Genomic DNA, 25,832 nt, shown 5'->3' with positions numbered 1-25,832 from the left:
TGTAACCCAAGTTGTTTTAGTTCACTTTCTGAATGATACCAGATAGAAGAAAGATTTTTAAAAAAAGAAGAAGATACAAAGTAATTGACCTACAAAACCTACAGGTTTTTTATACAGGTCCATTTCTGTTCATCAACATCTGTTTTCCTTATGCAGACAGCACACTTGTTACTTTGTAGCCCATTAGCAAGCATAACATAACAACAGTTGTTTTCTGTGATTTGCTGTGTGTTTCTTCAAATTGATGAGTTTTCTCCAACTGGATTTATTTTCTCTTTTGATTTAGAAACATCAAATGACGTCCCAACAATAATGTCATCACTGTGGAAGAAGTTAGACCACACACTTTCTCAAATCAGGTACTAAGCTTATTAAAATGTATATAATGCCTTTAGACTATAAAACACGTTTAAATCTTAAGATCTACACGGTAGCTTATTCATAAGACCTCTAATTTTAATATTGCTTAAGAGGCTAATGTTTCTTTGTCTTTTGTTTGGAGAATTTGAAACAAATTGTATACTTCTAGTAAAATGTTTTGCAAATGAGAAAATTGAGATATTGTTTAGCAACTTAGAGGCAATTTGGGCTATAAATTTTGTTTTTTGTTTTGTTTTTTGTTTTGTTTTGTTTTTTTGTCAGTCATGGAGCTTGAACTCTGGGCTTGGGCACTGTCCCTGCACTCTTCAGCTCAAGGCAAGCGCTCTACTGCTTGAGCCACAGTGTCACTTTTTTGCTTTTTTTTTTGGTCAGTCATAGGGCTTAAACTCTGGGCCTGGGGGGCACTGTCCTTAGCTCTTCAGCTCAAGGCAAGCACTCTACCACAGCGCCACTTCCTGTTTTCTGGTGGTTTATTGGAGATAGGAGTCTCACGGTTTCCTGCCTGGACTGGCTTTGAACCAAGATCCTCAGATCTCAGCCTCCTGAGTAGCTAGGATTACAGGTGTAAGCCATTGGCACCCAGCTGGGCTGTAAATTTCTTAATCCAACCTACTGTCCATTCCCTTTTGTATTCAGAGAATACATTGTGTATTAAGAGAAATAATGTATTGAGTCCATGCTTTCTTTGTAAAGAAAACAAGCTTGAAGGATAAGGCTACTCTAGACTTACCCACCTATAGTACCAAGTTGATCATGGTATTAATGTTCTATCTTTCCTGGTTTCTAATCTTAGAAAGTCAGTGTCATTCACTCTTGGAAGGATGCCAGCTCTACTGCTGCCAATTTTTTATAACAACTCTTATTTGTTAAGCATTATCTCTTTAGAATCCTTACTCTGTAGCTACTAGTGACTATCCCATCTAACTTCTGTATTACATCTTAATGGATGGTCTATCTAAATTACTTAAATTATCATCTCTGACTTCTCTTTCTGTCCTTGCAAATAATCAAAGTGTTCACAATTTTGCACCTATAAACACAGTATATGTTATTGGGATATTTATTGACGAGCTATAACATTTTTTTAAAGGATTTTTTGTTGTGTATTGTTTTATGCCAGCACTATGGCTTGAACACAGGGTCTGGGCACCCTCCCTTAGTTTTTGTGCTCAAGGCCAGTGCTCTACGATTTGAGCTACATCTTTTGGAGACTTATCTCCAAATAACCAGACTTCCTTCCTGGGCCTGCTTCAGACCACAATCCTAGATCTCAGCCTCCTTAGTAGCTAAGATTACAGGCCCAAGTCACAAACACCTAGTGAAAAATTAAATATTCTTATCCAAGTTTTATCTGGATAAAGTATTGTGTGCTTCATTCATTTCAGTAAGTTGGTGGCTCTTGTTGATGAGACTTATTTGATACATTTTCTAGGAAAAAGTGTCTTACCGCTTACTAAATGCAGTGGTGGATAACTTAGTAGGAAAAAAACCACTTGTACTCTTTGCTTTTTTTCCTTTTCAAAGGTTAGGTAAAGTAATTTCATAGCCATAAATTTGGTCAAAGTACAATGTTGTTTGTTTGTCATGAACTTTGGGATTCTGAAGTATTGATGCAAATGAAATCAAGATTTTTTTGGGGGGGGGAAGCATCTCTATAATTATACAGTTGAAAATGTTATCCTTTATTCATAGCTTACTTAAGTACATAAAGTTCCTAAAATCAAGTTACACTATTAAAATTACATTGTATGAGTGTATTACTTTTTCTGAACGAATCTGAGTTTTCCCAGAAAAATGTGTCTTAAGACAGCTCTGTTACCTTTTATTCATATAGTTCAGGTCTGACTGAACAAACCAGAACATTATCTCATCCACAAAAGATTTTAATGAGTATTTCCTTTGTTTTACTTATTAGGAGCATGCAAAGTTCCCCAGGATTTGCTGCTCATCAGAGAGGTAGGTATTCAACTTTAAATAATGTTCAGAATTCCTTCCAATTCAAACTGTCTAATCAGTATTCTACTTAATACTTACTCTAGATATATATTTTACTGAAGTTACATTTGATAATTACTGAGTTACACATTCTGATTTTTATATAATTATGTATAGAAATCATATATATATATTAAATAGCGTTTTCTCATTAGCTATCATCTAAAAACATTCTATAGTCTTGAGTTTAATTTGTGGGGTTTTTAACAGTATGAATTGTAAGAAACAGATGTACTGCTGGATTTTGAATTTACATGAATTTTAGGTCTTTGTGAAACTAAATTCAGTTTATTTATTTATTTATTTTGGTCTAGTCGTGGGGCCTTAACTCTGGGCCTGGGCACTGTCCCTCAGCTCTTCAGCTCCAGGCTAGCACTCTACCACTTGAGCCACCTTCCCAGCCCCATCAGTTGATTTTTTTAAGGGTGTCTTTTAGTCTATAAATATACTAATTGTGTTATATATTGTTTGGTAATGCATTGTATTGATTTATTAAAATCCCAAACTATAGCCGAGCACTAATGGCTTATACCTATAAACCTAGCTACTCTAGAGGCTGAGATCATGGTTTGAAGCCAGCCAGAGCAGAAAAGTTCATGGGACTCTTTATCTCCAATAAACTATGCAGAAAAAGCCAGAAGTGTTGTGCTCAAGTGGTAGAGGATTAGCCTTGAGCAAAAGAAATTCAGAGATAGTACTCAAGCCTTGTGTTCAGTGCCATGACTAGCACCAAAAAAATAAAATAAAATAAAAATACCCCCAACAACTAGGCCCTTTAGAGTTAATTTTGTAATAATGTTCATGTGTTTCAGCTCGAACTAGAAATGGAATTGCAGAAATCAAACGACAGAGAAGGCTTGCATCTCAAGCAGCTCCTGCCACTTCAGAAGTACTGATTTTGCCTTACGTTTCAGGACAGTTTACCACTGCTCCTTTGATAGCTACACAAGATGGTAAATCTGCTGGCCAAATTACAGCTCCATTAAAGTCAAATTTTGTAGTAGTCAACAATTCACAATCACAAGATATTGCAACTAGTAAGTTTACATTTTGTTCTCTTCATTGTTGTTAATCAAATTACACAAATGAGTTGATCTGGTTTTTTTATACTCTTAGTAAAGAATTATGGGGTAAAATGAGAAAAATTAGAAGTAGAAACTTACTTTAGTTAGCTTTGTCGCACAATAAACATAAATAAAATCCAGAAGTCTTTTAATCTATAGCTTTTCCTGTTTATAATATTGAAGTCCAGCCTTGAATTCTGTTCTAATTCTCTATTATATGGTATTTTTAGAGAATATCCTGCTATGTTTGGTTTTAAACAGAATATACTTGATAAATTTCACTCCTTCCTTACCTTCCTTAATGCCGGTCTGTCCCAGATTAAGGAATATTCTTCCAGTTCATTTCATCTCTATGTGTTGAAATTTTTTTTTTTTTATTCCTAGCTCAGTTATAGAGCTAAAAATGACCTTAGAGATCATGTAGTATATCTTGCTTCTTGTATAGTAAAAACATGGTCATTGAAGCAAGAAACTAGATCTTAGTTGCATTAGGATTCAAATTCAGGAGTCAGCTCTCATTTCCCAGTCTTCTATGTTGTTCACGAACATCTCCCTCATTTCCATCGTTAATTCAAATCATTTTCTATACTCAGAGTTTAGTTTATACTTCTTCCACTGCCACTTCTTTTTAAATTGAGAAAGCCACACTATATTATAAGCCATTAAGGGATTGTGACTATAATTCATTAATCTTAATGTAATGTCTTTTATAATGCTACGCACACAGTAAACAATCAAATGTTACTGAATTTAACACAAAATAATGATCAGTATTTAATGCTTTTTATCTCATTTGAAGTTTTGTAAACTATTTAGCTTCTTTGGCTTACTATTTTGTTTTCTTTTAGATACAGCTGGAGAAGCACTAAATACCGTTCCTGGTCCTCAGGAAAGGAAAACTCATACCAGTTTAATGTCTCCTGGTAGAAGAAAAAGGTAAATGCTTTTTTATAGAGGACATATTGTTAGTTACCAATTAAAACAAAAGAATTGCATCAAATTTACATTGGGAATCAGGTGCAGGATCTGATTAACTTCTTGGGGTAATCTATTACATGGAATGTGTATAATGCCAAAACACAAATCTGTGCACATTTTAACGTTCCTAAAGCTGGATTTCATCCTTTAATCAATGGTATATCAAAGTTTCATTGGGAATTTTTTTTTCCCCCTCTAATGCATACACAATAATGGTATATCTTAAAACTGATAGTATTTCAAACTTTTGAGGTAAGCATTGTTTTAAATAAATATATGATACCATTACATTTCATGATATGCAAACACACTGAAGTTTTAATTAGCTGATAGAATTGTTTCAGGTACAGTTTTCAAGGTAAGCCCTTTCTTTTATCTCTGAAGACCTTCAAGAAAGATACAAGTTTTAAAAAAAATTTCCTCATTTCTCATCTGCTAACCCATATAATTTGTTTTTGTTGTTTTTTGTTTTTACTGAGTTATCTCCAACTCAAGGCTTAAAATTTCAATAGTCCTTTCTCCCCCCACCTTTCAGGACTCCTTTTTTGCAAATATTGTCAATTAACCATATAACATAGTAAAATAGCATTATTATACATCTAGTATTTATAGAAAACTTGGCTTTTCTTCTTTTGACTTGAAAAAAAGAACATCTTTGTATGTGCTTTGTATATGCTTTATTTCTCCACATTTTATTTCGTTAAGCTTAATAACGCAATTGATCTTATACCATCATAAAGTGGGTGTGAGGATCAGAGCTTCATACTAAGACTCCATAGCCAGCAAATGTAAAGCTAGATCTCACATTGATTTCTTCCAAGTCAGTAATGGATTTTCTACTCTTCTGTGTAACAGTAAATATCTGTTCTGCATGATCAATTTTAGTTGTTTGTGTTTATCACTGGACCTGTTAAACATAGTATTTTAAAATGTGTTTCAGTGACTCACAAAAGAAAAGTTTCACTTTGTCTGGGCCTCATTCAACCATACGGAATTTCCAGGATCCAAATGCCTTTGCAGTAGAAAAAGTAAGTGGCCATTCCAAACTTTGCAACTTGAAATGATTCCTGAATTTAAAGCCACTGATACCTGCATAAGTGGGTGTGTGTAGAAAAATACAGTTTTTCTGTAAGACTGCAGAACTGTCTTGGGATAGAGAATCAGAGATATGGACTGTGAGTTAGTATGTGAAGAGAAGATACTTGGGCAGTTCACCAAATAAGAAACATTGACACATTTAGAAAACTAAGTTTTTTGTTGTTGCTAGGTAATACAATATAATAGGACGTTCACTGAGACCAGATTATTAAAGACTTTGGCAGTGAGCTCAAGAGCATAGACCTATATTCTTTAAGCAATTAAGAAAGAGTTGGTGAATGATGTGGAAATAGTCCTAAATTGTAAAATGTTGTATTCATGTTTTAATATGGAGGAGACACCAAAACTTGAGTTTTTGCTGGCTCCAGTGAATTTTTTTTCAGACAATATAATATTCTTTCCTAGCCTTCTATTAATATCAGCTTTGTTTTCCAGCAAATGGTTATTGAAAATGCACGAGAAAAAATATTAAGCAACAAATCGCTTCAAGAAAAACTAGCAGAAAACATTAATAAATTTTTGATTAGGTAAGGTAATCTATGCTTAAAATCCCTAGTTCATACTCCTAATTGCATAATTATGCTAAAGTTTTCTTTCCTATCTTACAGTGATAACAATATTGCTCAAGTGCCTAAGCAAACTGACAGCAACCCAACTGAGCCAGAAACTTCAATTGATGAACTCCTGGGACTTCCGGTATGTGGTTGGGGGTGTGTGTGTGTGTGTGTGTGTGTGTGTGTGTGTGTGTGTGTGTGTGTGTGTGTGTGTGTGTGTGTGTGTGTGTGTGTGTGTGTGTGTGTGTGTGTGTGTGTGTGTGTGGTATGTGGTTGGGGGGTGTGTGTGTGTGTGTGTGTGTGTGTGTGTGTTGCAGTTAAAACTGATACTAATGTTTCTGATTTTAAATTATTTTATGTGATTTAATAGTTAGAAATATACATAGGTTTTAAAAATCACCAAAGTAATTTAAGTGTAGGAACTGGAATGAATTAACATTTGCATTCTATTTCCTAGTCTTGCTGTTTTCTTTTTTTTGTTGTTGGTCATGGGTCTTGAACTCAGGGCCTGAGTCCTGTCCCTGAGCTACTATACTCAGGCCTAGCGCTCTACCACTATGAGCCACAACACTACTTTCTGGTTTCTGGTAGTTAATTGCAGATAAAGAGACTCACAAACTTTATGCTTGGGCTGGCTTTGAACTGTGATCCTCAGATCTCAACCTCTCAGGTAGCTAGGGTTCCAGGGATGAGCATCCACTGGTGCCTGGCCATATTTCTCTTAAATGAGCATAGTGTAATTGGGAAATTTTCTTGAAGGAAATGCTCTACACAGAAAGTAAAAACTGCCAAATGCCTGCTGATTAGTTTTTCTGCTATTAAGCCATGTTAGTTCAATTAAGATAGTGCCTTCATTTTTCTTCAGAGTGAGATCCACATGTCTGAAGAAGTTATACAGGATATATTGGAACAGACAGAATCAGATCCAGCATTTCAAGCACTCTTTGATCTCTTTGACTATGGTAAGTAGACCAGTTTTATTTTTTAAGTCAGAAGCAAAAAAGTTCCAGTTTCTTTGCTAACTTAAGCAGAGTAAAACAACATTACCCAGAACATCAGAAAAAAAATGTCCCATTTCATTAGAGCAACACTATGGATACAGAGGGGACTTTTGTCATCTGTGTTTTGTTGTAAGGAAAGTTATGAAAATGGAGAACAATGTTTATTTTTTCTTGGCATTTGACAAGTCAGCAGAGACTGTTGAGGTCTTCTACAGCAGTACCAGCTCCATTTGAATGATGGAGAGGTATACAAACTGCTTTCTGTTGTTTTCAGCCCTAGGATCTAAGCCAGCAGTTCTCAAAGGATAGTGCCCCACACCAACAGTATCAACATTTTTTTTTAATTCTTTTTTATTGTGAAAATACTGTACAGTGGGGTTACAATTACATGGGCAAGATAATGAGTACATTTCTTATCAAGCATTGTAGCCTCCTCCTTTATTTCCCCTTCCCATCCTCCCCCCACCCCAGTATCAACATTTATATGAAAAGCTGTTAGATATGCAAATTGATGGGTCTTCCAAAAGATCTTAATATAGGGGATTAAGTTTAATAACCACCAGTTCTAGCGGATATAGTGGCAAATGTAATCTTGTCACTCCAGTAGGCTGACAGAGTAAAGTCGTTTTGAACCCCATACTTACTTACGGATAAGCTTTGTATGGACCACAACATAGTAAGACCTGTTTAAAAGATAAAATAAAACACAAAAACAACACAACAGTCTGGTAGAGAAGTCTTTGTATATATACTTACCAATGATGCACAAAGCAGATTTTAATACATATAATTTTTTTAAAAAAAATAACCAAATCCCACAACTAAAATCAAACTTTAAAATTTGTTTGGCCACTGCCAAGCAATACTACCTCATGTTTATTTTTAATTTGGGCATTTAATTATTTCCTGTTCCTTAACAGGTAAAACAAAGAATAACAAAAATTTATCACAAAGCATTTCCAGTCAGCATATGGAAGTCAGTACTAATATTGTCCTGGCAGAAGAAACAAATCCAGCTATTAAAAGCTCCTTTGAAACAGAAGAATCTGGTAAGTATGTGATTTTGTTAATATTTTCGATCGAAACTGAGAATTTCAAAACTCAAAAACATTCTTTAAATTGGAAGTAGTTCATATTACTAGTAGGTTATTTTTTACATTTCTAATTATCTCTCCATTAATAAAAATGACTCCTAGGTTTTTAGTACTTTAATAGGTGATTTTTAGTATCTATTCCTTAAATGCAGTAGATTTATGGTATGCATGATTTAATAGTAATAGTGTTGACAAGGTAGACAAAAATCTATAACAATAATTTTAGTGAGGCCCATTCTAACCCCTAATCTGCAAAGGTCACATGAGAGAAGTCATTGAGCCAAGTAAGGGGGCCCAAGTGAGACTACTCAGCGTCTGTATCTGTCATGTAGGAGTTGGGGCAGGAGTTGTATAATATAGTGATAGTCTTGAATTTTAGAATATCTTATTGTACAGTATAACAGATAATACAGAAGTACATAATAAAATGTATTGTGTCCCATTGAATAACTAGTAATCAGCCAAATCAAGGAAATACATATACAATCCTCTCCTGAGTTAAAAAAGGAAAAATGGAATATTGCCAGTGCCATAAAAACCTGATTCATAACTGTCCCCTGTGTGCTCCTGCATCCCTGTTTCCCAGGGAGGACGATCATCCTGCCTTGCTGTGCTTTTTGCTTCAGTACCACCTCTGCTCCTTGTCTAAGTTTTGCCATCTTTTCTGTTCACCTGTTTTTAAAAGTCATCAGCTCCCACCCTGTATAAAAATATAAAAAAATAAATACCAATTTTCCACACCTTATCTTCAAAAACTAGTTTTGGAACATCTTTTTTTTCAATCATCTGCCAGCAACCAAGTTCAGTCCTCCATTTCCTCTTAATCTGAACTAGAATGTAGTGTATGCTTCTATTATATGTAGAAGTTTAGCTTCATTTAGCTTCACTTTGGACAACACCAAACTTGAAATCTTGTTTTCTTAGTGAATGAGTATTAAATAATTTACATTCCATAAAAAAGACCCTCATTTGCATCCCTAGCACTTAGAAACAAGAAAGAAATTACCTACACTGAATTTATGTGGCCTAAACATAGTTTTCCTTATTATTCTCCCATGTAATAAGAATTTGAATGGATTTTATCTAGTATTTTCTGTGTCGCCACTTTGATAGAAGTCTGATTTGTCTGGGTCTTCCCTGTATTTTATCGTATTTGTTCAAGTTAACATTTTCTATCCTGAATAGTGACTGCTATAAGAGTCTGTTTTAAGTGCTATGTTGATTTCCAAAACACTTTTAACTCTTACTTTGTCTGTCATACTTCCCTTGTTTCTCAAGATCATCTGACACAGCACCTCCTTTACAACATTTTATTTCTTGTCCCATAGGCAAAAAGAAGTGCCTTTTGTTCCTGTGCTATTACAGTTTTTACCATGCTTTATTATAACTTTCTGTTCTATATCTGCTTCCCTACTAGACTAATCTCTCCAAGATCAGAGACTGGATCATTCATCTTTGTATTCCAGAACCATGCATATGGTTGGTCTTCAGTAAATATGTGTTGAATGTTAAACAGTACACACAGATCATATATTGATAATGCAAAATGTTCCCCCTCCATTCAACTTCTAAGAAAAAAGATCAATAGAAACAGTGGAACACTTGTTGAAAAGTCAATGTATTGAAACAACATCACCACCAGTACTACCATGTATTTCTAATAATGTGTGGAGCCAGTTGTTTTTATTTTCTTCATTTTTTTGTGGGTTTTTCTTTTGTTTGATTTTTTTTTTAAACCATACTAGTAAATATTCGATATTTTTAAACTTCAATTTTTATTTGTGGTGTCATCTGTTTTCAAAGAGTCTTAGAAAAAGATTGACACTTGGTTAAAAAGGCATCAGTAAGAATAAAGATTAGTACTTCCTTAGCAAAATAGGTTGTACAGTAAAGATGAGTGCTTTGGAAATAAACATATTCACCATGTCTTTCCATCATACTGGTATTTTGCAGATGGTCAACCTAGTCAGCCCCCATTTTGTACATCTTATCAGAATGAAGATGTGTTAAGTGCTTTGAAGAATGACAACGACCAGGATGTGTTAGGACAGAAAACACAGGAAAATTTTTCCCAAATAGGCTCTAGTATCCAGAAAAAGACTTCTAAAACATCTGTACCTACTGAACAGAAGTGTAATCTTGACATTACCTTTGAGTCAGTGGCAGCTCTCAGTGACTTCAGCCAAAGAGGAAGTCCTGATGCTGCATGTAATCAGCATTGTACTGAATTGTACACCAGTCAGATGCCCACTGGAACTGAAATAGTTATGGAGGTTGAGAAGACCTGTTTGTCCCCAAATATACCGAATGAATGTCAAGTACAGCCTGATCAGCCTGATATACCAATTACTTCATTTGTTTCACTAGGTGGTGAAACCAACAATGAACACTTAATTCTCTCTGGAAAAAGTTCTCAACTTTTATCCCCAAATACTCCAGTAACTGGAAAGCCATCTAAAAAAAGTCAGCTTTGTGAAAATTCTAATAATACAGCAAGACTTAAGACAAATTTCCATAGTGCTAAGTCACCAGATTGTAGTGAGACTCACAAGAATAAAGTTGAAAGTAATAGTGTACCACCAGTTGCAACAAAACAACTACCAAATTGCCAAGATAGTTCTTCACTTGAAAGTAAAATGTTACCTATAACCATTGAAAGCCCAAGCTTAGATATATCTGAGCAAGTAGAAATTTGCCTGGAAGATCCAGTTTCTCCAGTGAAACAATCACCAAATGATCCAGCATCAATTGAGTTAAATCCTATGGAAAATGAAACTGAGCCACACAAAGCGGAGAAAGTTATTTTGTATTCACAAGAGCCTTCATCTTCCATGAAAGAAGATGGAGATTCTCTTTTTCTCTCTCTGGCTGGAAATGAAAACTGTAGCGACATAGCACTGATGGCTCCAGAAAGCGATCCTATAAAAACTAGTCACTCTCCTTCAGAAGCCGGCATTTCCTCCATGGGGAATTCTCACCCAGAGTCCCAAGGTACTGATGATAAACCTTCCAGTGACAACTCAGCAGAGTTGGATGCATCAAATATTGTCTCTCTTAAAATTATAATTAGTGATGATCCATTTGTTTCCTCAGATACTGAACTTAACAACGCCGTGTCTAGTATCAGTGGAGAAAACTTACCAACTATAATTTTGTCTTCTCCTAAATCACCTGCCAAAAGTGCAGAATTTGTTAAAAGCTTATCTTCAGAAGAACCGGCAGGTGCCATTGTTTCTGTTGAAGTTGGAGATTCATCCTCAGCAGAGCAGAGCCTCTTAGTACTCAAACCTGAGGACTCAACAATGAGCAGTGCTCAGAATGAAGACAGCATTGCTTTCTCCACCAGCGTTACCCCGTGCGTTTCCAAGGATGGAGGATACATACAGTTGATACCTACCACAAGCACAACTTTTGGCAATTCAAATAACATTCTGATAGCTACTTGTGTGACTGACCCAACAGCCTTGGGAACAACTGTCAGTCAGTCAAATGTTGTGGTATTACCTGGGAATTCTGCCCCTATCACGGCACCTCTTCCTCCACCTCAGTTACAGACCCCACCAAGGTCAAACAGTGTGTTCGCTCTCAACCAAGCCGTGTCACCAAACTTTTCACAAGGTAACTTTAAGAACATAACTGGAAATGAAAAAAGCTCATCACGTAGTACCTGTTGAAACCCAGTGACAAAGGAGTTGTTTTTAGTTGTTTCGGGCCTAGTTTTCCAGGCATTTGTCTTATATTTGGAGAGACTTTGAAAGGCAACTTGAAATTTCTCTTCCATAAAACTTCTAGCCAGGCATGGAGGGAGGATTATGATTCGAGTCCAGCCCAGGCAAAAAGTTACAGAACCTCTTATCTCCAAAACAAGCTAGGCATGGTGTGACATGCTTGGAATCCCAGCTACCTGGGAGGCAAAAGTGGAAAGGACCTTGGATTGAGGGAAGTTCAGGCAAAGTTAATATGAGATCCTATTTGAAAACAAAAAAGCAAAAAATATAACTAGGGCATGGCTCAAATGGAAAAGACTGCCTAGAAATAGTTACCAGTAATTTCTCTTCTGCCTTGCCAAAATCAAGAGTCCTGTCTTGAGAACTGAATTGTTCAGAGGAGGCTTTGTGTTCATCACAGGCTGTTTTATATGTAGGCAGTGCCGCCCATGTTCACCCTTGATTGTGAACTCCTCAGAAGTCCAGCTTGTACACAGGCATCCCCATTTCCATATGTAAGAGTTCTGAAGTTCCTCATACCCCTTTATTATTGTTTTTTAAAGTTAAAACAGGCACACAGATTTGGTTAAATTTAAACGTTATCTCCTTCAGTTCTGTCTTACAAAGAGAAGCTAGAATTGGTAGCAAGTGTGAGGATTGAGCCAAAGCTTAGAGAAATTTAGAGCTGATGGAAAGGAAGGGCAGCAGCATACACATGCACAGGCATTTGAGCGGCTGGAAGCTGTGACTGAAAGTGAGGAAATGCATCTGGCTGTAGTAGTAAATGTTAGTGTTAGGAAAAAGCCAATTTATAGGGCACGGCTAAATTGCTATAATCACAGTGTGATTGGCTAATAAAAACTTATTTAGTTGGGCTGGGAAGGTGGTTCAGTGGTAGAGTGCTTGGCTTGCATGCATGAGGCCCTGGGTTCGATTCCTCAGCACCACATAAGCAGAAAAGGCCAGAAGTGGTGCTGTGGCTCAAGTGGTAGAGCACTAGCTTTGAGCTGAAGAACTGAGGGTCAACACCCAGACCCAGAATTTAGGCCCCATGACTGGCAAAAAAAAAAAAAAAAAACCATGTAATCACAATTCTGACCCAGTGGTTCTTTGTGGTTAGCAAATACCTATGCCCTTTTTGACCAATATTGTTAAGACATATAATCTGTTGCGGTTATAAGCCTAGACTTAGGTCATAAACATTCAGTTGATTCTGTTTCTGGCATAAAATTCATACTTGAAACATTTACTGTTGAGTTTCACTGTTCTTTCGAGGAGTCAAGATATAATCTATTCCAGCTGTATCCTATGCTTGCTTACGCTAGTGTCCCATGCCTAAGTTCAGTAACACCACAATTTTCAGATTGTCCTTTTCTTCATTTGTTAGTCTTGCTGTTGTTCTTAAGTGAGTTTTATAGGGGAGAAAGAAGGAAGGAGTGTGATATGGACCAAGAAGTATTGTACTCATAACCTGGCTTATGCAATGTAACCCCTTTGTCCAACTACTTAACTAACAATAAATAACAGTGCACAAAAAAGTTTTTGGAGGAGTGTTAGATTGTCAAGGTGGGATGTTCATGACATTTATTTGAAAACATGAATTACTTTGATTCCTTATGCCAGAAGATGAGAGGAAATCTTCTAATGTGAGTTTTCTTTTATGATGTAGGCTCTGCTATCATAATTGCTTCTCCAGTGCAGCCCGTACTCCAGGGAATGGTGGGGATGATTCCTGTGTCTGTAGTTGGTCAGAATGGAAATACCTTTTCTGCCCCTCCTCAGCAGGTAAGATTTGTGAGTTAGAAATGGTGCAGTGGAACTTCACAGACACAGCATAATCGATGGCTTCTTCTCTCTAGGTCCTTCATATGCCGTTAGCAGCACCTGTGTGCAGTACAAGTATCCCTCAATTCCCTGTTCCTCCAAAATCTCAGAAGACTCAAGGACTAAGAGCAAAGCCTTGTACAGGTATCTCATTTTTTTGAGGGTGATTTTTTTAAGCTACTTATATCAACTTTATACCCTCATACTCATTTGTTTGCAGCAGCTGTTTTGATTTGGAATACTTGGTGGTGGTGAGACTATCATAGCTTAAAAGCTTTGTATTCTCTGTTGTTGCAACTGTCATTGAACAACTTTAGTTCTGATAAAGTTCTTCCTTTGTTAAATCTTTAACTTTTGTCCATGTCCTTAGATTGTTCTTAATTTCTGTTTCTCCTGATAGCTTTGAAGTGTTTAGTAAATTCCTTGTATATTTACATGGGACTTGAGAGCAGTACTTTCCATTTCTTAATGTATATGTGAACTATCTGGGATCTTGTGAAATGCAGGACTGATTCAGAGTCGGGAGTCCTTTCACAAGCTTTGAGCAGCCAGTGCTGCTGATACTGGTAAAAACTGGATAGCAAGGCTATAGAGTTTGTAAATCGTTTTCCTTTATCCCTTACATTAGCTATGGCCCAACCATTTATTTACCCGTATCAAAAAACCAAGAGTAGCTGGGCGGTGGTGGCTCATGTTTGTAATCCTAGCTACTCAGGAGGCTGTTCAAAGTCAACCTGAGCAGAATAGTTGGTAAAAGTTTGTCTCCAAAATAACTAACAAAAAGCCAGGCTGAAGGCATAGCTCAAGTGGTAGAGTGCTGATGTCAAACCCCAGTACCAGGGCTGGGAAGGTGTCTCCAGTAGTAGAGTGCTTGCCTCGCATGCATGAGGCCCTGGGTTCGATTCAGCATCACATAAGCAGAAAAAGCCAGAAGTGGCGCTGTGGCTCAAGTGGTAGAGCACTAGCCTTGAGCTGAAGAGCTGAGGGACAGCGCCCAGGCCCAGAGTTCAGGCCCCACAACCGGACCCAAAAAAAAAAAAAGAAACCTAATAAGGGGCTGGGAAGGTGGCTCAGTGGTAGAGCACTTGCCTTGCATGCATGAGGCCCTGGGTTTGATTCAGCATCCCATAAGCAGAAAAAGCCAGAAGTGGTGCTGTGGCTCAAGTGGTAGAGCACTAGCCTTGAGCTGAAGAGCTGAGGGACAGCGCCCAGGCCTAGAGTTCAAGGCCCATGACCGACAAAAAAAGAAAAAAAAAACCAGTACCAGCAAACAAAAACCCTGATGAATATTTGAATTAGGAGAAATGTGATAGTACCTAATACATTCAAATATTCATCATTTTTCATGTAAGTTATATCCATAATAACTTACCCTGGCCTCCCTTCTTGTTTTCTGTTTTTGTTGCTGTTGTTTTTTGGTCAGCCATGGGGCTTGAACTCAGGGCCTGGGTACTGTCTCTGATCTCTTTTACTCAAGGTTATTGCTCTATCACTTTTTTTGGGGGGGGGGCGGGGGGGTCTGGTCATGGGGCCTGAACTCTGGGCCTGGGCGATGTCCCTCAGTTCTTTAGCTCAAGGCTAGCACTCTACCACTTGAGCCACAGCACCACTTCCGGCTTTTTTTTTCTGATTATGTGGTGCTGAGGAATTGAACCCAGGGCCTCAAGCATGCAAGGCAAGCGCTCTACCACTGAGCCACCTTCCCAGCCCTCGCTCTACCACTTTGGGCCATGGTACCACTTCCAGTTTTCTGGTGTTTAATAGGAGTTTCGTAACTCCTATTAAAAGTCTCACAGACTTTTCCTGTTTTGGCTGCTTTGAACTGTGATCCTCAGATCTCAGCCTGCTGGGTATCTTGAATTTAGGCATAAACCACCAGCACCCAGCTTCGTCTTTGTTTTCTAATTAACACTTGAGCCTATGGGTTAGGTATTTACAGATTCAATCAACCACAAGTAGAAAATTTTCAGGGGGGGGAAATTATCTCCATGTTAAAAACATGTACAGAACAACTATTACATGGCATTTGCCTTGTATTGGGTATTTTAAGTAATTTAGAGAAGATTTAAAGGATGGGCAAGTGCAACACCATTTTTTTATAAGGAACCTGAGCATCTGTGGATAGGGTCATTAGAACCATTCCCCTGATGACAGCAGTGCTTTGGGTGCTGAATGGAACATTGTAATTCTTAGATTTACTAAGACAGCGTTCATAATACGTGCCTGAAGTTGAAGCAGGTCCTTAGATTTATGTGGAGATTTCCTCTGTAAAGTAGATGCGTGGCCATTTTATAGATACTTTAACAAAGCTACTTGAAAAAGCCAGTATGTGAGAATGTTTTGCTTACACATAACTGTCCTTTAGATGATCTTATACAGTGTGTAATAATGTCATTGGTTTCCTCCTCTTTCAGAGGATGTTTGTTTTTTTTTCTCAAGAATGTTTGTTTTCTAATGAATTTGTTCTGTTCTTCCAGGAAAACAGGTAACTAATTTGGCAGATTCGTCAAGTTACTCAGTTGGATCTCAAGTACAAAGGTGAGCATAAGATAGCTCTAGCATAGGCTACTGAATGCTCAGATTCAAAGCAAAAGGTTCCTTTATGTTACTGGAAACATTGTGGGGTTTTGTTTTATTTTGTTTTCGTAGAACTGAACCTTCTGACAAGAATATGGCCACAGAACTGGGGAAAAAATTGGAAGAAAACACACTTGTGCCCTCTGCAGAGAATTCAGTCCCCGCTGGCAAGCCAGTGGAGCGCCACAGGCGTGTGCTCTGTTTTGATAGTGCTGCTACTTCTGTGACAAACCAAAAGGTGGTCTCCCAAAATAAAGACAGGAGTGAGATTCTCTTTCCTCACCTTGACTCACCCATTGTGTCCTCCACCTTAAGATCCCCCTCTAATAATGGTTTCAAAAGAGACAGAGAGAAAACCCCTCTGCCCAAGATTCTGTCTAAATCAGAAACTTCCATTGGCCGGCATAACACCGTAAGAGAAACTCAACCTGAAAAAAAAGTTTCACCAACAGAAATGGTGCTTGAGTCTTTCCATAAAGCAACAGCTAACAAGGAAAATGAATTATGTAGGGATGTAGAAAGGCAGAAAAATCCAGACACTTCAAAACTGCCTATTGGGCAACAAAATGGGAGTTTACGAAGTGAGAAAACTATATCTTCACTGCAAGAATTGACCAAAAAACAGGCCACATCCTCGAACAGTAAACATGTTTCAGTAGGCACAGCTGTGAAGGATCTGAAACAAGAACAAACTAAATCTTGCAGTTCTTTGATTACCACAGAAATATTACAGGACGTTCAGTTGCATAGCCCAGTAAACAGACTCACCGATAGTGATTTGCCCATACCCCGGACTCCTGGCTCAGGAGCAGGGGAAAAGCATAAAGAAGAACCTACAGATGGCATCAAAGTGCCCTCTAGTCGGCGTTTTGGTGAGGACAGTGGTGCTCCCAAAGTCATGATTCCTCCTGCTGCCTCGGACTTGCCTGCCTGCAGCCCTGCCAGCGAGACGGGCAGTGAGAACAGCGTCAACATGGCCGCCCACACCCTGATGATTCTCTCCAGAGCAGCCATCTCCAGGACTTCCACAACCCCCCTGAAAGACAACACGCAGCAGTTTCGAACATCATCCAGGAGCACCACAAAAAAGCGGAAAATTGAGGAGTTAGATGAACGGGAGCGCAACTCCCGTCCGTCTACTAAAAATCTCACAAACTCCTCAGTGCCGATGAAAAAGAAGAAAATCAAGGCAAGTAAAGTTCTAATCTCAAACCACACCTTTCCCTTCCCCCCCGTCTCATATTTGAGAAGTCAACGTGTTTTTTTCTGCTTTGCTAATACTACCTGATCAACTCTTAATCAAGGCAGTGTTGTCCTGATTGACAGAGAGATTGTACCATCCTACTCACAAGTTGTCCAGGTGAAACAAGATTGTTTTGAAACAATGGCTAAGGCATTTATAAACATCTCCCTGGGGAAGTAAGAGTTTGTCGTTAAAAATGCAAGTTTTTTTGTTGTAGTTTTTGTTTTTCCTGAGAATGATTGAGGTATGGAAGATTGGGAAAATGCTGCTAATATCTAATTACTGAGTGAAATTCTACCGTGCTCCTTTCACACCTAGAGGTTTTCTTCATGTCTCGTCTCTTCTACCATCCTCATTGATGTGAATGTGGAACATTAGAAAAACTCAGTTTTTCTGTGAGGATCTGTAGAAAGCAGTGTGGTCTATAGCATTGATGAACCAAACCACAATCACTGGATGGGGGGGGGGGGGGGGGGGGGGTGTGTGTGTGTGTGTGTGTGTGTGTGTGTGTGTGTGTGTGTGTGTGTGTGTGTGTGTGTGTGTGTGTGTGTGTGTGTGTGTGTGTGTGTGTGTGTGTGTGTGTGTGTGTGTGTGTATTTTTTTTTTTTTTTTAGCTTTTTTACAAAATATTGAAGATACTTAGGATGTCATAGAGGAAGCATAGTGTAGAGGGGGAAGAAATCTTAGTTTGGTGCTCGGCAAGCCTGGCTTTGATGCAGTGTCTGCTCTGGTGCCTCTGTGACAAACTGGTTTCTTCTAGCTTCTCTGATTCTCAGCCTCATCCTTGAGCATTAAATGTACCATTGTTCCTAGCCTGTAGTTGTAAGAATAACTAGGGTGAATATAAACTACCTGGTGCATAGTCTATAATGTTTGGAATTTGACACATGCCTGAAACTTTTTAATATCTGTTCAGCTTTTTAAGGTATATAGTTTGACAGTAATGGCCACTTTACAGAAAGCATGTTGTTTTGTCTCATTTAGCATTCACAGATTCTGGATTCAAGCCTTTTGCCCTGATATAACGTTAAACTAAAGTTAATTAAATCTATTAAGTTTGGGTTTAAAAACCTATCTGTCGGGGCTGGGAAGGTGGTGCTTGCCTTGCATGCGTGAGGCCCTGGGTTTGATTCCTCAGCACTAAGTAAACAGAAAAGGCCGGAAGTAGTGCTGTGATTAAATGGTAGAGCGCTAGCCTTGAGCTGAAGAGCTGAGGGACAGCGTCTAGGCCCAGGGTTCAGGCCCCACGACCAACCAGAAAAACTATCTGTAGGATTAAAATTCTAATCTACTTAATCTCTTAATAGGACCCGGTAAAAAGAATAAAAGAACCCAGTGTAAGGTTTTAGGTGATATAAAGAAAACCATCTGATCTTGAGTTAATTATTTTCCTTTTTTTGTTTTGTTTTGACAGAAAAAGAAGCTACCTAGTTCATTTCCAGCTGGAATGGATGTGGACAAATTTTTGTTATCATTGCATTATGATGAGTAAAGCACTCTGACTATATAAGAACAGTATAGCATTTAAAACTATAATATAATCCCTTTAACATGAGTGTAGGAAATGGGATGCTGACGGAATCTGAAAACGTGACCTGCACTTTCACTGTACTGAAATTTCACTTTAAATCATGCTGTTTCTGAAGCAGCTACCTAGTTTGTAAATAGACTTCCTTGAAATAATTTTATTTTGGCAAAAACGTTTGCAGAAATGTAAGTAAAGCCAGTCTGCAAAATTGTATAGCTTTTGAGCAGTGCATATTGTAAATATTGTACATATCTTGTTGAAATAGAGGTTAAATTAGCCTAATGTTCTTACACTGTTTTGTTTTGTTTTGTTTTTACTTGTCATGATCCCTTTCTGAGGTTTATTCACAAAAGTTTCTTACTCCTTTTGGAGGAAAATGATGTTTGTCTTTAGAAATTACTTTCAGTGGTTGTTTAGTAAGATATTTGAATACATAGCCACTAAGTAAAAACAAATGGGTCACCATCTTGACTGGTAGTAAAGTATTTAATCAGAAAGCAGTAGTTTGGTGGACTGTTTTTCTAGAGTCAATACTTTATAACCCCTTTATCACCTCATAATTGTAGTTTTAAAAAACTATATTCCTGAAATTTTACACTTTATTCTTTCTGGTCATTCTGTTCTCTTTGTTTTAAAGAGAGAATTTTTGTAAACCATTTGAGTGTTCTGACCTTTTCATTTATATCTTTTAAGATCTTTTACAGAACATTAAGTGGTTAAGACTATTGAGCCATAAAAAGTTGAGTTATGTAATAGTTGAGATTTATTGGTATATATAAAATTTCCCCTAAGCATCGGGGATATAAAGAATTGCACTAATTCATAGAGTTCTTCACATAGTAGTGACCAATGCGTATTTAATTTAAATCTTGTGTTCTATGTTAAAACTTGGCTTGGAGGATTATCTTCTGGTGTCCTTTTAGGAAGTCACACCCATCATAAGATGTAAAAAGACAAATCCTATATTTTAATCTTAGTTTCTCATAAAGTGGATAGGGTGTGTTAAACAACTATATACTTACACCTAGCGCATTGTTTCTTTCCCTTAAAGTGTTACAGTTACTCTCAAAAGATTCTTGAGGGGAGTAAGAGAGGTGCCTTCTCCATTGGACTCATACAACAGACAAGTTGACCTGGTTTAAACTTTTAAATAATAGAAATAATTAATACCTGACCAATTGTGCCTAGATATTAAAGTATATTCTCAAGTGCTTTCTGTTTAATTAAATGTCAGTATATTAGGATTTTTTTCTACGGGTGTATATTTTGTTAAAATGTCATTTTCCTCAACCATTTTTTGTACTGGGCCTTTAAAAAAATAAATACATCATACTCTTAATGCAACAGTTTTCAAAGTAAAAACGATGTCTTCTTAATTGTTGGACTTTACTGCAGAAATTCTGTTGTAAGAAATTTTTGATGTGACAGTGGGCCATTCCTAAAAACACCTAGCTATCATGCAGTTAATATTTCTATATATAACTCAGCTTGGTATTATATGACAGGTTTGAAATAAATATTTTACAAGTTTGAATCTATATTGGCAAGCCTATCTAGAAACGTTGTTTAAATTCCCTTTGCAAGTCTTTTTTAGGCATTCACATAATACTGAAAATTAGAGATTTTCTTATTAAATTATATGTGCTAAGTACTGAGAATTTATATACAAGTAAACCAAGTTAATTCTCTTCATGATTCTTTGTGAACTAGGCAGGAGCCTTTAGGTGGAGTCCAAAGATAAGTTGTACCAGAAGATAAACAGTAACCCTCATTCCTTATTTATGATTTGCGTTGGTCCTGAGGCTTGAATGTGGGCCTGGGTGGTGTCCCTGAACTTTTTTGCTCAAGGTTGGCACTCTTCCATCTGAGCCACAGCTCCACTTTTTGGTAGTTACTTGTAACACAAGTCTCAAACATTTTTTTGCCTGTGCTGGCTTCAAACCACAATCCTTAGATTTCAGTCTCCTGAATAGGTAGGATTACAGGCATGAGCTACTGGCACCTGGCCAGTAATCCTCTTTTAGCTTATAAAATGTAATGTTCTGAGCTTTGATTGGATTCTGGTACCTGGTAGCCCATTTAACAGTCAGATGGTCCAGTGGCTGCATTTCAGAGTGAAAGTGTACCACCAAAGACATCATCACCACCTATGACAACCCAACTCAAAACTATCAATAAGTCAGGCATCATCATGTAGTGAATGGTTAATGTAGTCCAGGCATGCCAAACCTGAGAAGTAGTGTAGTTAAAACACATTTTGTTATTTTAGCCCTAGATATTTGTGAGAGTCCTGTAGTATTTTTAAATTCCAAATGAGAAAAGCACTCATCAACTTTCAGGCCAAAGATGGCATGACTAGGAAGGAGCTGAAGGTTGATTTTTTTGATAAGGTAACTGCAAAAGCAAACTGCTATGTTGTGCATTCCATGCTGATCAGACCGCTGTCTTCAGGCCCATGCCTAGCTCCTCAAAATTATATGTCAAGATTTACTTTACTATTTTCTTTTGCTTTCTCTTCTTAAAAAATTCACCATTATGACTCTTGTCTTTCTTAAATTTTTTCTTCATTGGATTTATACTGTAAACATAACTTCTGAATTTGTTTTTCACTTCATATAACATTCAGCACTTTCCAGTCTTGAGCTACAATAAACTAAAATAGTGACAAGCCATTTTGTAAATGAACGTTTATATATCCCACTAGGTGCTTAGGAGACAGACACGTTAGAGAGTAGAATTACCAGATGAAGAAGTGTACAGTTTTGCTAAATTCTGCCAAAAAGTTTTCAGCAAAATGCCATTTCCTTTGTAAAATATGCTTTTTCCTTGACACAGGAAATTGATTCAAATACATGGCTTCTTTCTAAGCTTTTACTATGGTTGTTAAAACTAGAAGTGCTCATAATCCATGTATAATTTTTTTGCTACCTCATGTGAAGAAATGATTAAATTATACTTTTTTCCTAACTAACCATATGGCACAATTTGTTAATTAATAAGTCTTCCTTTCTCCCACTCATGCTTCAGTGATTTATAATCTTCCTCATGATTCTAAAATTCAAAAGGTTTTTTCCTTTAAAGTTAACATAAAATTCACTCTATAATAACCTGACTTGAAATGACATGTTAAAGCCTTTTCCATTTTCCATATCCATATTTTGTTGTATAAGTAGCAAGGGTTTGATTAGTGTGCTATTCTGAGGTATATGGTACATTGTATGACGTTTTAGAAACTCAGAATGTTCTGAATTATGAAAGCCAGCCAATTAAGTTTACACACTTAAGATATTTTGGCACATAAAGTATTCTGGGTCATTTCTTAAATCATCACAGTTTGATACCCATTATTATTATTACTGTTAATATTTTTTCAAATCCTCACATCTTCTATAACTGATTAGCTGTAGAGTTAAACAAATTTTATAATTAAGTTTTTAGAATTAAATGTTCATATTTCAAATTTAAATTCTGTTGAAGTAATGATTTTAGAAGTACCTGCATATAAGTTCTCTGATACTACAAGAAGCAATGATACGGTCATGTAGTAGCAAAAGTTAGGTAGTTCTTCCATCCTCATGAGTCTCTTGCTAAACTGGCTGGATATTTTACATTTGCCATTTTTATTTTTGCAGTTAGGTGAGAATATTATTCCCATAATACAGATTTTTTTTTTTACAGAGGTATAGTATATAATACACCTGCCCAAACTGTTACACTCAAACTCTTCAATGAATTTTTTTCATAAATAAACATTACATATAATCCGCTTGCCTTGTATGCCTGAGGCCCTGGGTTCGATTCCTCAGCACCACATAAGCAAAAAGAAAAAAAAAGCCGGAAGTGGCGCTGTGGCTCATGTGGTAGAGCACTAGCCTTGAGCTGAAGAGTTGAGGGACAGCGCCCAGGCCCAGAGTTCAGGCCCAACGACTGGACCCAAAAAAAAAAAAAAAAATACATATAATCACCTAGGTCAAGACTGGAGTATTGCCAGCACCATAAAAATCCCTCACACTTCCTAATAACAACCAGCCCGAAAGGTAATCCTCCTGACTTACCACAATATAGACTAATTTAAGGATTCTTTTTCTTTGCTGTAATATATTCATGTGTGCCTGTGTGTGAACTAGGTTGGATTCAGTCTGGGAACTCCCTGGCCCTTTTTGCTTAAATCTAGCACTCTACCACTTGAACCACAGCTCCACTTCTGGGTTTTAGTGGTTTATTGGAGAAGAGTCTCAGACTTTTCTGGCTGGGCTGACTTTGAACTGTGGTTTTCAGATCTCAGTCTCCTGAGGTAATACATTCTTTGTAAGTTACTTAAGTGTAATGTTGACTTTAGTTTATAGTGTGTTTGTTGTGCAATTATGAGATTTGAATTCAGGGGCTTGTACCTGCTAGGCATTATTCATGGTGCTTTAAGAATTTACAGCAAAAATAGTTACACCTAGGACTGGAGGTGTGGCTCAAGTAGTGAAGTGCCTGACAAACAAGAGTCCCAGAGTTTAGTGCCCAGCACAAAACAACAAAAAAAAACCTATCTGTCCAATTAGGTGCTGTTCTAGCACTAAAGTATTTGAATTAGCTGTGCACCTGGTGGCTCACACCTGTAATCTAGCTACTCAGGAGGCTGATATCTGAGGATTGTGGTTCAATGCCAGTCTGGGCAGGAAAGTCCGTGAGACCCATCTCCAATTAACCACAAGAAAACCAGAAGTGGCGCTGTGGCTCAAGTGGTAGAGCACTAGCCTTCAGCTAAAGAGCTCAGGAACAGTGCCCACGCCTAGAGTTCAAGCCCCAAGACTGACAAAAGGCATTTTGAGTTAAGCCTATGAATTTATTATTCTATTAGTGAATAACTAAATTTGGCTTGTAGGGGCTGGGAAGGTGGCTTGGTGGCAGAGTCCTTGCCTCACATGCACGAGGCCCTGGGTTGAATTCCTCAGCACCACATAAACAGAAAAGGCTGGAATTAGGTGCTGTGGCTCAAGTGGCAGAGCACTAGCCTCAGCTAAAGAGCTAAGGGACAGCGCCCAGGCCCAGAGTTCAAGCCCCAGGATGGACCAAAAAAAAGATTAAATTTGGCTTGTGAAAGTTTATTTGCTTCTAATAAGATTGTCTTTAAGACTGAAACTTTCTAGTTTTATCTGTATATTGGGAATAATAGTGTCTGCCTTACAGGATGTATGAAGTCAATACAGTAACAGCCTGCGTAGATCAATCTGGGACAGGCTCTTAGAAGTCACTGCTCTTGCAGTAATTTTTTTTTCTTTTGCAACCTTCTGTTCCTTAAAACTGAGTTGTGTAAACCTATAGCCATTTGCTTACTTGATACTCCATGTTTTTTCTCCCCGATTTCTTCCAGGCTGATTTGTCTACTCAAACTTTGAGCTTTTTCAAACAAAGTCAAATAGGACATTTTTATTCATTTTTACATGAATTTTTTTTAGGTTAGGTGAGATTTTTTTTTTTTGGACAGAAAAACCTCTTAACATGTGGGATTTGAGAAAAGGTGTCCTTGAACTTGTCATCCTCATGTGTCAGCCTCCCCTGCAAGTAGGGTTATAAGCGTGAACTACCACGGTTGGTTTATATACTACTTTGATTGTTTTCTAGGTTTTTGGTTTTGTTTTGACAGTACTGATTGAATTCCAGCTCTTGCTAAATAGCTGCCCTACGACTTGAATCACCTTTCAGGTAAGGGCTCTCATTGTGTTCATAGATGATTAATCCTGTTAAAATTAATCTCAGACATAGTTTTTGCTTTGTTTTGATTATGTCCAGTGCATATGCCATAACTTAATTTTGAATAATCTTTATATAAAACTGTTCTTTTTCTAGTTACAGAGATGAAGAGACAGCCTATAAATGATTGATAACCAGAATGGACAGAGAGCTTAAAGAAGTCCTGAAGAATGAACAACCAATTAATAAGTGGGCAAATGAACTGAACACACACTTTTCAAGAGGTACAAATGGTCAATAAATACATGAAGAAATGCTCAGCATCTCTGGCTATAAAAGAAACAAAATAATGGTGAGATTTCATCTCCAACCAAATGACAAGAAGACAATCTCAACTAATACTGACAAGGATTCAGGGGGAAAGGAACCCTCATACTGCTGGTGGAAAGGTAAACTAATGGAACTGCTACGGATATCAGTAAGGTGGTTCCTCAAGAAAAAAAATCTACCATGTGATCAGTAATAACCACTCTTGGGCATATATGTGAAGGAATGTATGTCAAGATATAATAGAAGCACCAATAGTCAAGTGAGGGAAACAGCCCAGATGCGCTACAACTGATTGAATCGAGAAAATGTGGAGCATTACTCATAAGGAACAATGAAGCTGGCCTTTAAGGGGAAATGGATGGATCTGAAGACCATATTACCCAAGGTAAGCCAGGTTTAGAAGAACAAAGATTGTGCATTTTCTCATGTGGATGGTAGACCTGAGAATAAACATAGTAAACATAACAAGGTTTCGTGTGTGTAAATTATATATACATAATATCTACACATTTATGTATGTACACATTGATTTGAGATTAGAAGAATGGTCCAGGATCATACTACTGAAGTACATTGCATCTGTGAATGGGGATAGTAAGACCAAACCCATTAAGAGCTGTTGAATAATAGGGGGACAGGTCAGCTCTGATTAGTACTATATGTGCATGTTGAAATACCACAGCAAATCCTTCTGAACAGGTACCATGTACTTTAAAAATGCACGTTAGGAAGATGAAACATGGCCTTTCTGGAGTGTGGGTGTTAGTGGGATGGAA

The 25,832-nt window shown here is 37.4% G+C and overlaps 1 protein-coding gene across 2 annotated transcripts in view; it reads left to right on the top strand.

The window, feature by feature from the left end:
* The window catches only part of LOC122110304 (protein NPAT), a 31,023-nt gene extending 9,012 nt beyond the window's left edge, over nt 1-22,011 (top strand). The window contains exons 4-18 of one of the 2 annotated variants that reach the window (XM_042682841.1): nt 287-359; nt 2,297-2,337; nt 3,291-3,413; nt 4,289-4,376; nt 5,359-5,446; nt 5,952-6,043; nt 6,125-6,212; nt 6,936-7,032; nt 7,992-8,120; nt 10,119-11,783; nt 13,542-13,657; nt 13,732-13,840; nt 16,174-16,234; nt 16,346-17,462; nt 18,931-22,011. In XM_042682841.1, coding sequence (XP_042538775.1) covers nt 287-359; nt 2,297-2,337; nt 3,291-3,413; nt 4,289-4,376; nt 5,359-5,446; nt 5,952-6,043; nt 6,125-6,212; nt 6,936-7,032; nt 7,992-8,120; nt 10,119-11,783; nt 13,542-13,657; nt 13,732-13,840; nt 16,174-16,234; nt 16,346-17,462; nt 18,931-19,008 — 3,965 coding nt within the window. In that variant the 3' untranslated portion in view covers nt 19,009-22,011. Of the gene's footprint in view, nt 1-286; nt 360-2,296; nt 2,338-3,188; nt 3,414-4,288; nt 4,377-5,358; nt 5,447-5,951; nt 6,044-6,124; nt 6,213-6,935; nt 7,033-7,991; nt 8,121-10,118; nt 11,784-13,541; nt 13,658-13,731; nt 13,841-16,173; nt 16,235-16,345; nt 17,463-18,930 lie in introns of both variants that reach the window. The other variant, XM_042682840.1, reaches the window with a different exon arrangement.
* The last annotated feature ends 3,821 nt before the right edge of the window (nt 22,012-25,832 follow it).

This window comes from Dipodomys spectabilis, unplaced genomic scaffold (assembly GCF_019054845.1).
Source record: "Dipodomys spectabilis isolate Male_0828 unplaced genomic scaffold, ASM1905484v1 ptg000076l, whole genome shotgun sequence".
Classification (NCBI taxonomy): domain Eukaryota; kingdom Metazoa; phylum Chordata; class Mammalia; order Rodentia; family Heteromyidae; genus Dipodomys; species Dipodomys spectabilis.
Note: the sequence above shows the minus strand (reverse complement) of the source record. Positions and strands in the feature narration are given on the sequence as shown.